Source organism: Corticium candelabrum, chromosome 18, assembly GCF_963422355.1.
Source record: "Corticium candelabrum chromosome 18, ooCorCand1.1, whole genome shotgun sequence".
Classification (NCBI taxonomy): Eukaryota; Metazoa; Porifera; class Homoscleromorpha; order Homosclerophorida; family Plakinidae; genus Corticium; species Corticium candelabrum.
The window spans coordinates 2,389,876-2,403,422 of NC_085102.1; the positions used below are offsets into that span (position 1 = coordinate 2,389,876).

At 41.8% G+C, this 13,547-nt stretch overlaps 2 protein-coding genes across 2 annotated transcripts in view; one reads left to right on the top strand and one right to left on the bottom strand.

Annotated features, from left to right (window-relative positions):
- LOC134194132 (insulin-degrading enzyme-like) overlaps positions 1 to 6,109 on the bottom strand; it is an 8,776-nt gene extending 2,667 nt beyond the window's left edge. The window contains exons 1-5 of the mRNA XM_062663041.1: positions 6,004 to 6,109; positions 5,709 to 5,772; positions 2,573 to 2,602; positions 1,292 to 1,422; positions 72 to 179 (exon numbers count right to left, since the gene is read on the bottom strand). Coding sequence (XP_062519025.1) covers positions 72 to 148 — 77 coding nt within the window. The 5' untranslated portion in view covers positions 149 to 179; positions 1,292 to 1,422; positions 2,573 to 2,602; positions 5,709 to 5,772; positions 6,004 to 6,109. The remainder of the gene's footprint in view (positions 1 to 71; positions 180 to 1,291; positions 1,423 to 2,572; positions 2,603 to 5,708; positions 5,773 to 6,003) is intronic.
- Positions 6,110 to 9,122: 3,013 nt separating this feature from the next.
- LOC134194166 (uncharacterized) lies at positions 9,123 to 13,334 on the top strand. Its single transcript, XM_062663078.1, has 3 exons — positions 9,123 to 10,283; positions 10,829 to 11,105; positions 11,345 to 13,334. The coding sequence occupies exons 1-3, from the start codon at positions 9,323 to 9,325 to the stop codon at positions 12,915 to 12,917; spliced, it is 2,811 nt and encodes a 936-aa protein (XP_062519062.1). The 5' UTR covers positions 9,123 to 9,322; the 3' UTR covers positions 12,918 to 13,334.
- Positions 13,335 to 13,547: the final 213 nt, after the last annotated feature.

Genomic DNA, 13,547 nt, shown 5'->3' on the forward strand with positions numbered 1-13,547 from the left:
CCGTCAAGAAGAACGAATGCACAAACAGCAGGCAGGCAAGCAGCTAAGACATGGAGAACTGTGTAACTCACCTAACGTTATACCATTTCTCCACCATATCAAGCTCTGGCCACTCAAGGACACCAGCTGGACGACTTAGTATAAACATCAATATATTGTCAGGTGTCAATCTTTGACAACTGACAACAACAGATCAGGATCCCAGACAGCTCTAGATGATGGTCAAAGAAAATAAGCAAGCGACTCGGCATACAGAAGAAAAGAAGCAAGATCACTACACAAATACGCATATGACTAAATCAATATACCCGACTTAATAGTCATAAAATACAGTCATAAAAAGAAATACATTTACGTATAAATTAATTTTTATCCATGGTATTTATTTGTTCCATTGACAAAAATAGATATCTTTGACCGTCTATTGACCGATTTCCAGGTCCAGGTAGTACGGTAGTAATTATATTTGGTTACAAATGCACCTTCGCTCGTGTGTGTGGCAATCTTAACAAATCTGTTTGACACACTGTTCAAGTTGTTCAATGCAGACCATTTGTTGTGTCCATGACTGTCAAAACTATTTTGTCAAGAAATAAAGGGTCATATTTTTGCCCTCACAAAGTAGTGCTCAGCAAGTTTTGCTATGCTGGCATCTGAATGGGCCACACTAACAAAATAAGCCACTTGTGAGGTCTGAAGCATTCCACTTCAATGGACTGGTGGCTATTTTGTCCGCAGAAACGTCAAACACAAATCTAGCATTACAGAGTTGTTTTAAGGCAACAAAATCATAATGCAAGTTAAATATTCCATATATGGTTACTGCCAAATTGTGGTAAATGGGATAATCCTTTAATTAACAACTAGAAACTGGTAAATAGACCAATTCATGAAAGCAATTGTCTACACTATGTAGGATCATTCATCAGAAGTTTGTCTGGGTGTATACATGCATGCAACCATAGTAATGAGTCAATACCAACTGTAACTTCAGATATCTGATTGTGTACATCAGACAAGTGAAAAATTGAACCAAATTCATATGTGTCTACATAACATAACTTTTGACAATAGAAATGGTCATTAAAGTGAAAGATACTGGTTTGAGAGTACAAATTGTTGATTCAAAACTTTGGAGTTTACCTATACATGTTAGAGGAAATAAACACATATCATTATCATATGAACACATATGTAGACTTAACTCATCACATAACGATTTCCAAAGTGTGACATATAATATGAGGAAACTTTCAGCTAATGTCAAATTTTAGCAAAGTAACTCACTCACTGAAACGTGTTTGTGAATCTATATTCACGTTTGGCTATGTCGTATAACCTTGTTCTCCTAATGTGCTTCGTCAGACTTTTAATCAATGACCGTGGGATTACATCAAAGCCATGTGTACCATTTGTGTATACCTATGTCAGAAGGAAAGTGTCAGATCATGCATGTCGCAATAAAGAGGTCACACTGTTACCGTGCACATAACTAACACAACAAAATTTTCTTGCCATCACCTTCAAAATTCAAACAAGTAGAAGGCTCTGTACTGTCATACAAATAGAAAAGTGGTATTACAGAGTTTTCATCAACTATTATTTTGCTAATAAACTATTTTAATAAGGCTACACCAAAAAATTGTCTGATTGGGGCAACATGCAGCGGGAAAAGACAGGTGGGTGAGTACAGCTTTTTTTATTTCTTATTTTTTAATTAATCACCATCTAACTCAGCATCTTCTGTGGAGGAAGTGTCTGTCGTCGCAGTTTGCATGCTGCATGACTACATCGTCTACTCGATCACCGAATCCAACCTCCTGCAACACCTCACAAAGACTACAGTCGCCTGACACACGAAGAATTTGCCATCTCTCAAAATGAGTGGTCTCTTGGACACGGATATGCACAGGGCAACAGTCAATATGATGTTTCTCAGCATGCGCATGCGGAAAAAACAGAGGCCCTTCAAACACGACGCGCTGAGTACATCGTCCACTCGATCAACGAATCCAACTCCCTGCAAGACTGCAGTCACCAGACACACAAAGAATCTTGCCATCTCTCGTCCCCCTCCCCCCTCAAACATGGGTATGCCCAGGCCAACAAAAAACATATTTAAATAAGAAAAGTCAGCGGCCCTCGAGCTCCAAGCACAGACCGGCGGGTTACCCCAATCAGATAATTCATTTCGGTGCGGCCTAATTTATAAGAAATATAATTTGAGCACACCATTGGCACAACTATGGCGCCAAGTCCATAACAAATGCAGCATTTCAATGGCTAGGTCAAACAAAAATAATGCCTGTAAACACATTGCAAAATCCAAGAGTAGAACAAGCACTGATGCATGATGATCAAACATCATAACATGATAGGCAAGCCAACACGAAAATCAGCAATATGTAAACTGCAACATTAATTAAGCAATTAAAAAATGTCAACTCCCTCTTTTGTTTCAAGAAAGTCATTTAGCCAGCAAGTCAGCATATCTGATATCAATGCCAGTATAAAACAATACAATATCTTTCATCTATACAACACACTTGCCATTCCTGCCAAGACAGCTCACCTCACATAGGATGCTGGATCCTCTTTCGGCCTGAAATGAAAATTGACTTGTAGAAATTAAAATTGCAAATTGGTAAAATCATAGTTACTTGTAAATTCAAATTTTGCCTTTAAAAATTTAAAATCACTAACAAAATTTAGCCAAAAATTTAAAAAAAACTAAAATTTAAAAATTATATTGAAATTAATATGGCCTAAAATAGAAGTCAATCTAAAAAGGAAACGACAGATTATTCAACCGTTTTATTGAGAATGTGCATTCAGTGGCAGTTTGCACGTGTTTGTGTTTGTTATCTATACACATAACATATCTCCTCACTTTCAACGACATGCCATTATAGGCAAGGGTTAGCAGAGACACCAATCAGGTAACCTTGCAACTATAACGGTGTGCTGTTACAAGACGAGGGTGCCATTATTGATCAAGGTTAGTGAATATCAATCTCTCATAGCAAGCACAACTTTAGACATGGCGTCAGCAGAACAGCCACATGCTGATGCGGAGAAGGGAATGGAAAAGGAGGACAGTCAAACAGAAGAACCAGCAGTTGTCAATGGGTCAGAAAAGCTACACTGTGCAAAAGAAACCGTCAATGATAGCAAAGTGTGATCAGAATGACGGTAATGTCACCAAAACTTCAAGAGATTGCAACATCCCACGTGGATGCTTACAACAATGGTGTATTGTGCTAGGGTATGTATAATTCCCTTAGTTTTAATGTCATGCTGGTATACATCGGAGGGGAAGGGGGGTATAATGGCAGTCTGCTAACCCTGACGTTGTAACAGCAGTTGAAATTGAGCTAATACGGTAGTCATGAGCAAGGAAACATAATACACAGTTTCTAGCTACGTAAAACAATTATCAGCTGTCATTTATCATTCCTCAGTTCTGTGCATTTTAGCTGATGTACAAAAAAATTCCACTCCTCCAAAAAGAACATTTCAAAATGCCAAATTAACGCAAATCGTTTTGGCAATCAGATCATCTATAATGATGCGTACATGTGACTGATCATCTACAAAACACTGAAAGTGATTTGTACATGCTCTTGACTGATTATAACGAGCCATTGTTGACAAATTAATTGAGTTGCATGAGTAACAAAGCTGCCCTTCTCAGCTCTCTATAAACATCTCATCATACACGTAATGCTTCCCAACCAAACTACAGATTTCGAGTAGCAAGACAACAATCTAGTGACTGATGCATTGCAACAAATCAGTGCATAACATCTACTCCAAGTCAATACTCGAGATGCCAATTGGCATAAACGAAGTTGGAGGGCAAGTAACATTCCAGTGCTAAAGAAGATGACAACATTCTTTCTCACCTGAAACATAGAAACATATCCACATCAACATATGATCCTGTAGTAAATGCAGTTGCCACATCCCTTGTCTAGCAAAGCAATGACACTTCCTGGTCCTTCATCTGCCAATAAATAACCCAGGAAACGCAATGGAATTGCCCTGTGCTTATGTAAGAGTGATTGTACAAGCCACGTCAACACCAGCCTGTGCATATCTTCAACGGCTGGAATCCGTACTTGTTTTCCCGAGTAGCCAGAAGAATATCCATCCACCGAAGAAAGTGAGACTGTCACATGTTTTATTCTTAATCGGGTTGAACAAATTAGAGACAACATTGATCAGAGTCTCTATATTTTCCCGACCTAACACAACTAGCTGCACCTGGTCAGACGAAGTGCTGCCCATGAAATTTCAGCAATCTACCGTGAATATTTGCAACAATCAGTGTCTCTATATTTGCTGTGCTGAAGCCTGAAATGCACTCTTTTGATTTGACAAATCTCTCATTATCTACCATATTCGCCAGTCGTCGTTGTGAAGGTTTTTCTGATGCTCAGAGTCGACAGCGTGCATCTCACGCTATGCAGATGACGCAGTAAAGATGAAAAACTGAGCAAACATGTCGAGAGCATGTACAAATGACTGCTGCTCTCTTTTGAAATAACAATTGGTGTGATGTTGTGATGTGAATGCATTGTCATATCCACCATGTTCGAAAAGAAAACCCGAGCAAGCTGATTTGTCCTTGTAGTTTTCAGTCCCGAGGAACAGAATGTGCTCACAAAATGAGCCAGACCCTGAACATCAGGCGGATCGCTCATGCTACCGACGTGCACATCCATAGAGGCAGCCTAATAGTCTGCTCCCGCATCAGAAATAAGCAAACCACCCAGTCCATTGGCCAGTTTCAAGGCTGCAGTTATGTACATCCGGGGTAATGAAAACTTCGCTGGAAAAATCTCATACTTGCTCGCTGACGATTTCGTCTTCATATGCACTACAAATGCCACGACGGCGATGATAACAACGACAGACATTACGATGATTCCAATTACGAGTAGACGACGTCGCTGTAAAGTCTGCTCTTCCCTCGACGCTACGTTACTTTCCGATTCATTTTCTTCTACTTCCAGCAAAGTTTCTCCATCACTGCACGACGATTCTCTATCGTCTAGCTCACTCCTACGTGGCCGTTTCTTCATAAGCCGCACCAGTAAGTTGGTTAGTCAAAATAGCCCGGACAAGGTCAGCTGATGTATTACTGCGCAGGCCCGTGCACTGTCTGGTGCGGCAGCGGTTGAATTCCCTTTCTTTCCAAACCTTATGCCGTTATCCGAAATTCAAAAGGGGATGTGATTGAGAATGAAGCCTAATTCAATTACTCTTTGCCCGTTCACACGGTACGTCATTAGTAGGTGTGTCTCTTGCTACGTACACTAGCTACAACTATGAAAAAGTTTACTTTTATGTGTACACTAGGAAATGGTCGCGCTACAATCCCAACGGATGAGCTTACGCTTCGAGCGCCATCTGGTCTGGACGTTCGAGGCTAGTACGACAAAGCTAAAGGGTAGACATATTACTTTTATTATTTAACAAGCTCCAATGCCCGGCTTCGCCCGGGAGACAACACCCGGGTAATAGTTTAATCACACAAATTATTGATTTGCAGAAAGTGTTTCCTATTAATGACAGACAGACAGTACAGACAGACACATAAACAGACAGACAGGTCGCTTTTATAGGTAGAGATTATAGCAGAAAGTATCTGAAAATGCGTTTGATGGTTGGAGAGGCAGAGGGGGTGTAGCCAAGTCACGTACAGTTTGTATAGAGAGATCTTTGTAGATTTCCAAACTCTCTGCTCTAGAGTGTTGGTTATCATCCCTGTGCAAAAAAAGTTCCAATCACAGCACAAACCAATTACACTAACTTATGCCCTTGTCAGCGCAACCTGAGCCAGTCCGTCTGTTCGGAGGCATTGTAAAAACAACGAAAAATGTCGCGTATACACTTGCAATCGTATAGCACTCCCGGATATTGCGCAGCTAGTAGACTGTAATGTTTTGTCAGTAACCGTTTACTGTCACTAATTAGCCGTGGTGTAAGTGCTTTTACCGTTTAGTACACTGTAGCAGCCAGACAGAATTCTCATTGATAGTTGTATCCCGTTCAATTGCCGTTTCCAAAATCCCGTTGATTGGATTATTGATCTCGTTGAAGCCATTTGGACAGTCCCGTTGCGGAGAACAGGTGTATCGAACCTGGCATCTATAATTTGACGTGAATCTCGTAACGTGCAAGTCACGTGCAATACTTACCCTGGTAATCCGTTCCCCGTATATAACGAATGCCCAGTCTCGTCATTTCGACAGTCCCGCTGAACGTCGTATGTTCGAAGACGTTGCTGGCGTTTCGGGGAACAGGTGCATCAAACACGGCAGCTCTTCGACGGTCGTAGACTGGCAAACGACTGTGGGCGTATTTTTTCAAGACCCGGATATCAGCAAAAATATCTTCCGTTTCCCGGCGTCGACGCGCGAAACCGTTCGACGTCGGGAACGGGCAGTCTGAATTCGGTGGAGATACGACGCGCCGTTCCAGAGATATTCGCGCGCGAGCGGAAGCGAGTGCGATCGGCCGGAAATGGCGTCGGCGTGGGAGAAGTCAGGAAGGCGACCACCGTCTCACTTTCGACATTAATGAATTCGGCGCGCGCGAGCCAAATTCGGCCGAGATCGGACTCGCCGTCTTTGAGAAACGCTCCAACAGACAGACAGACAGACAGACAGACAGACACCTCTCCTTTATGTATATAGATTACTTAATAATATATAGATATCATGCTATACACAGTAAAAACGGATACTAACACATTAATTATCACTATATGGTGTTAGTGCAGTATGTCATATGTCAGTGTTTACCATTTCTACGTCCGTCATCCCCTAGGCTAGAGTCCAGCCGGTCATCTCACCCTAGGGCAGAGAAAGACCGGCTGGAGACATTCGCCTCTCAAAGGAAACCGCTGCCTTGCTTCTCTATCCTCCAATCAGGATTTTACTCGTTTGACACGTGTATTAATGCTAACTGATATCAATGCCCGTCGCTATTGGCTCTCTAATAATGTATTTGTGGTCAATTGCTTTTACCGTCTGATATCACATTTTGTTAGCGTGTGAGCTACAACTGCATGTCGTCTTCTCCTTTGTCTTCCTTTTCGTACTTGGAAGAATAGGCATCGCATGCAAAACCTTTTTTAGTGGATCGGGGTGTCGTACGTTGCACGCATTGAACGATTGGACCTTCTACAAAGCGTGGTATTTGCACTCAACGCAGACCGATGTGCAGAGCTATGATTTGTGTACATTGCGGTCGACCATCGGTTGGCCTCTGTGGTAAACTTTGAGTCTCGCGCTCTTAGTATGAAAGAGAACAATGCTGAACCCTAGGCGACGAGAAATTGACCCCTTTGAAGTACCGTGTACTTTGGTTGTACAACAGAATTAGCAATGTGCTTCCAAACGCATTGTAAAGCAGGAAACCGTTTAACGTACCTAGGTATGTGTTTCTAGAGCACCCAACGATTGATTTTAGTCTCAACAACGAGGCTCAGGTGTACGTACTTTTATCGCAACAACACGTATGGTTAACAACACCAAACAAGTGCTGCACGTTTACACGTACTGGCAAGCACCTACGCTACTGTGCTTGCAAGCATGAACAACCTAATTCAGTTAACACCACGTGCACACGTCACTACAAGTAGACACAAGCAAGCATCCCAAAATTTGTTTATACAGATGGCTGAGCCACACTAAACACTTGTCTATACAGGTGGCTGAGAAAGGACAGGAAGTCTTTAATATTATCAAACCGTAAAATCACTTGGGCGCTTTGTCGTATGCTAGTCTCCATAATTACTTTAGAGGTAAACTCGAAAGTTATGATCAGTAATCAAGATTGGAACATCCTGCGTGACTTCGCCTAGACAAGATCCAACAACACTGTGTGTTAGTCTCACGTAGCCAGACCCTTTTCCCGCGTCAATTCCCGAAAATAAGGTTGCAAGTCGAAATCCAATTGCCAACGCAGGCAGATTGACTCGTGAAATAATATTTTTGTTAATTGTACTTTTTCAAACATCATGACGACAAAGATTTGATACATGAACGCCTAGAGCAACAACCAAAGCAAGAATAATGGCAAGGATAACGGACGGTTGCATTGTTTTAGTGTAAGATTGTTGTTCTCACAAAGTCTACACTTTACTGTAACGTCTTACTCTCTGTTTAGTATCGAAAGCTGTTCTTGAAGCCGAAAAATGCGTAGACCTATCAACTTCAGCAAACAATCGTTAGTGCAGCCGTCCGATCACTCTGCCGCATGTCTAAAATATTTTAGGTAACCAATTAATTGCGCTATTTATAACTGTTTTAGACGGTTCAACCGTTTTTCAATTGCGTCAAAAATGCCTGTCCCGAATTCGGATCCCCGCAGGCTTGCCGAAGTCCAGGGCGTAGCCCGTATATGTAGTCGTTCGTCTTCTGTTGTTCTCGGATCTAGATGAAACAAGTGCGATTTTGTAAGTAAGAGACTAATACATTATCATAATTTTTGAAAGGTTTTCTGTTAAATGATTGCGGAGTTTTAGACGACAGAAGCATCAACTGGATACTGTCCCAAATTAGGCACACCTACCCTACCTAATTGACAGCTGAAAAGTTGAGGGGCGACCGGTACCGGCACCTGTTCCCACTGTCCCCCGGTTCCTAGGCCTATGTGATTTTTCTCGATGACATCTATCAAATGGTTGCAGAAATTATGACGCGCTCGAGGAGAAAGTCTGGCGGCGTGAGTGCATGTAGGAGTGTCTGGCTATACGCAAGAATAACTACATTTTAGGGCTGTTACTTTGGATCGGTTTGGTTACCGTTGACACGGTGGACGCCAGCCATGCCGAGCCAAATGACAGGTAGGCCATTCCAGCACGGCTGGGCTCGGCTCGCCCCCGCGGTCACACAATTTTTCAAAAGCAAACCGACACGACGTGCATATATAATATAAATTTACACTCACGTTGGCACGGCCGTGGGTTAAAACTGCAAAGGAAGGTCTCATTTGAAAAGTTATTCTCATCAAAATTTTATAAGCGTAAATTTGCATGGGACTGAAGCTCTTGAAGTGACAACAGTGGCTACCGTGCACCTCTAAATAGATGAACGACTTGCAGATGCATTCAAGGCCACCGTAACATCATAAATTGAGAAAATATGGAATAGTTTATTACTCTCTAATGAGCAGATTATTATGATTTACGAATTGCTGATGCTAACTGCCGCCATTTCCCGATTGTATGCAGTGCTAGTTCTCATTAGTTTGTGCACGTGATACTAAGGTAATCAAGCGTGACGTTACCTGCTGACACCACCCCATTATGTGGAAAGAAGACAGAATGCGTTCGTTTGTCTTCGCATGGTTAGCAGTCGCTAGAGTACATCAGCTTGTCCAGTCCCAGACCATTCGAAAACTCACGATTGCTCTCATCTTACCCAGTCGGGCGGAGTTTCTTCAACTGAAAACCAACATCACGTACGAGCAGCTCAAGGAAACGTATGTCAATGCCATTGTGGACGCCAACTGGTACTACGGCAAAGGAAAGTATGGATACCATTTAGACTACTTCTTCCTAGATTCCACAAGTCATCCAAGCGTCTTTATCAGCCAATTCTTGAGTCTACTCTCGAACGAGTTGCCTCCACCGGTGGCTATGATTGGTCCGTTTCATGTGGATCGGTTGAGTTATATAGCTCCATTGGCTGAAATGAGTCAAGTACCACTCGTTTCTCCGTGGATACCTTTGTCTCAAATGAAGAGGTACCTCCCACACTCAAACAGAATGGCATTATCGATTCAGGCGGCGCAGAGTGCGCACGGAGACGAGCTGATTAGCATAATGAAGTATCACGGTTGGTCGCATATCGCTTTCGTCATCACACAATCTCCACTACAACATCATTCTCCATATCAACAAAATATCAGAAATGTTCGTTACGGGACTGAAGCTCTCGACGTGACTGTAGTGGCTACCGCTTGGATTCCACCCGCTGAAGACTACGGGAACGACACGGAGGCATTTGAGGAGGCCATAACACCAGAATTGGAGAAGATCTGGAACAGCGGGGCGACCGTCATTGTTCTCTCTATTGAGCAAGTTCCTTTGACTTACGAGGTACTAATGCGAGCAGCCGACGAGATTGGACTTATCAATAATTCTACTGCATGGGTCAGTCTGAACGTCGGGGCGGCACGTGATCTTGAATGGGCGATTACTACAGTTCGACCAGACGTTGTAAACTTACTAGACGGAATGATCGTTACGGTCACTGATCTAAACGGTAAAAATTCTCATACTGCATTGATAAATAATTACCGTATTTCGTTGCATAGCAACTGAAGGGTTACTATCAGCTCCATGGTTTTCTATTTGAGTAGCATTGTTATTCGAATGGGTTACCATCTTTCAACATTTGGTATTGTTTTACCACAAATCATGTAAGATAGGAAACCATGCAGCTCTAATAGCAAGACTATACATGCAGCTTTATTAACGATTCGTCATCGAAATTCAGCAAGCATCGATGATGCTGGAACTGGCTTCACGACACTAAATTTTTTAGCAAGTGAAAAATCTCTTTCTTGATGGACATACTTTATAAGTTTGACAGAATGTGGACTAAAATGAAGCATATGCGCGAAGTCGAAAAGCAGTCTCTGACATCCATGGCTTTGGTTAGTGTTCGAGCACGGGTTTACTACTATAGTTTTATTTCAAACTGATGAGATCCAGCGGTTATATTCTTAATATTTGAGAAAATACAGTAATTTTATTGAAATTGAATTCAGCTTTGGAACAAACTACTTAATAGCAATTTTGTTCTAGATTATTACTGGAATACATCTTTGACAGTGCTACCGCATATCTATTATGCAGACAAATTAAAAGATCCCCTCGTTCAGTTGGTATATGACAGTGTGTGGGCCGTGGCGATTGCAACCAACTACTCTTTGTACGCAGTTTCATCAGACAAAGTTGGAATTGGCGATCTTCAATTTCATCGCTGGACATCGGGAGAAGAAATAGTGACGAATATAAAGCGTAGAAATTTTGTTGGAATAAGTGGTCTGGTGACGTTCTCTAATGACGAAAGACTGACGTGGTCAGCTGAACATGACATTATCTATCTATCTATCTATCTATCTATCTATCTATTACGTTCATTAGAATAGACAGCAGTTTTCATTAGTCTTTTGTGCTAGAGAAAGAAACTATTTAATAAAATCTATCTATCTATCTATCTATCTATCTATCTATCTATCTATCTATCTATATATATATATATATATATATATATATATATATTATAACTACATTTACAATATTGTGTTTGTTCTTTAGGTACACTATTTATAATATTAGACATCAATATCCCAGGGGCCACTACATAGGATATTATGGTTTTGGCAAACTGTTTATGGACAGGCCTATCTATTGGCATAATAGCGCAATCCGGAGCCCCACAGGAGAAGTCGACATTTGCCGTCATAGAATCAACGTTCTTCTGGCAGGAGGTCGGTATAAGCAATACATCGAGTTTTCATCAAACGACAAAACGGATAGAAAGTATTTTGGTTGGGCTGTCGACCTTTTTGAAAATGCAGCGACAAAAAGCTGCCTGACCAACTTTAAATATTATTCTATTCCTAACATCACGTGGAATGAAGCCATTGATGTAGTAGAAGATGGATATCTCTCGCATATCGGGATCCAAGAACACGACGGTGTAGAATTTCATGTGGTCGTTGGACCGTTGGCCATCACGCCAGAAAGAGCATCTAAGGTCGACTTCACACGCGCGATAAAGTCAGTCTCATATCGAGTAGCAATTCTCAGACCTGAAAACAATCTTGCAAATCTTTGGGAATTCTTCAAGCCATTTTCGTGGGAACTATGGCTTTTGATATTTGTCTTCTTTATGGCAGGTGGTTTCGTTGTGTTTGTGCTTGAGAGAAACAGGAAAAGGTCACCACAGGATGCTCCAAACATTGGTGACTCGATCTTCGTTTCTCTGTCTGTATTCTTCTACACGAATGATCAGGATAGTGTCATCTCGCACTCCGGTCGTGGTTACATTGGTATCTCCTTGTTTGTTACTCTCATTCTCTATGCGTGCTTCACTGCTAATCTCACAGTATTTCTTTTGAGGCGCCAGGAAATATCTACATACGGGACAATTGAAGATATTCACGACGGCGTTATTGGAGCATCCAACGTTACAGGAGCATTGTCCTATTTGCAACATTCGTATCCGAGATTGACCTTTGAAAACGTATCATCTGAGGACTGGTTGGAACGATTGGTTTCGAAAAGGATATCAGCTTACGTTGACGACTCATCTGTTCTGGAATTCGAAGCAAAAACTGAATGCAAAATTAAGCTCCTTGACAACGAATTACGTGTAATCAACGCAGCGTTTGCTCTCAAGCACAATTCACCATACACGCACAAACTGAATGATGGAATTAGACACGCTTGGTTTGACTACGACCTCGAGGAACTTGACCAAAAATACTTCGAATGGGCAGACCTCTGTGAAAATGACGGAGAAATGGCTGCAGACGATGCACTAAATCTACATCATCTTGGAGGCCTCTTTATCATATTGTTTGCAGTCATCATAGTGTGTTTACTAGGAGATTTCGTGCGTCGTTACCTTATAAAGAATGGGTTCATTGATTGCAGTTACGAAGAGGAAATAGATACATCGCAAGATGCAACAGAAGTTGGTGCAGCTGCAACGACCGCAGATGCGGCGAAATGTGTTTTTGTAAACGAATTTGCTCAATGTGGGAGAGCTCCTGGCGACTCTGTGCCAGGCAACGAGCAGCAGCCTTCTCGATCGTCAGACCGAGGAATTACTCCAATTGGACAGATGGACCTGTTTGCAAACTCTTCATTCAGTAAAGTATAATCACTGATTCAGTGCTCGATAAGTTGAGGGGGCAAGTGCCCCAGTGCTCCGCGGTTTCTACAGTTAAGACTGTGTATAGTACATTTGTCTTGAAACATGATCACGTGATACTAATTTCTTTAGTGGACATAGTGTCATGCAACTCTCTCCCTATCTGTAGACGAGATGTCATCGCTTTCCTTCGTCTTCTTATCGTGTTACCTCGTCCCTGCAGCTAATACAGTCCATCTCGTCCTGCAGCTTATGAGAGTTGGATCCTACACATGCAAGTCGTCATTCTTTTCTCAATTGAAAATTGATGTCCCTCATGAGCATGCAGCTTAGGTAGATGTGTACGGGAGTGCCATTCACGTCAACTTTAGCCAGATTTCACTGTATACTAATTTCGTCTACACTCCACGAGTATATCCCAGCGTCTTTACCGTATACACTCTTGAGCAGCTACCTTCTACGCCATGGATCTGATTGGTCCGTTTCATGCTGACAGTTTCATGCATATGTATATATATATATATATATATATATATATATATATATATAGACAACAAGTTTCCTCAAACAATCCAACAGAGTGTCATTATTGATGAATCACCGCAGAACAGGTATTTCTGGTATCACATCGCTCTCCAT

Excerpts from the sequence above, each read along its gene's own strand:
- LOC134194166 (XM_062663078.1), top strand. The coding sequence starts at position 9,323 with ATGTGGAAAGAAGACAGAATGCGTTCGTTTGTCTTCGCATGGTTAGCA. Across the intron at positions 10,284-10,828 it reads TACGGTCACTGATCTAAACG|ATTATTACTGGAATACATCT; the intron begins GTAAAAATTCTC and ends ATTTTGTTCTAG. Across the intron at positions 11,106-11,344 it reads AATGACGAAAGACTGACGTG|GTACACTATTTATAATATTA; the intron begins GTCAGCTGAACA and ends TTTGTTCTTTAG.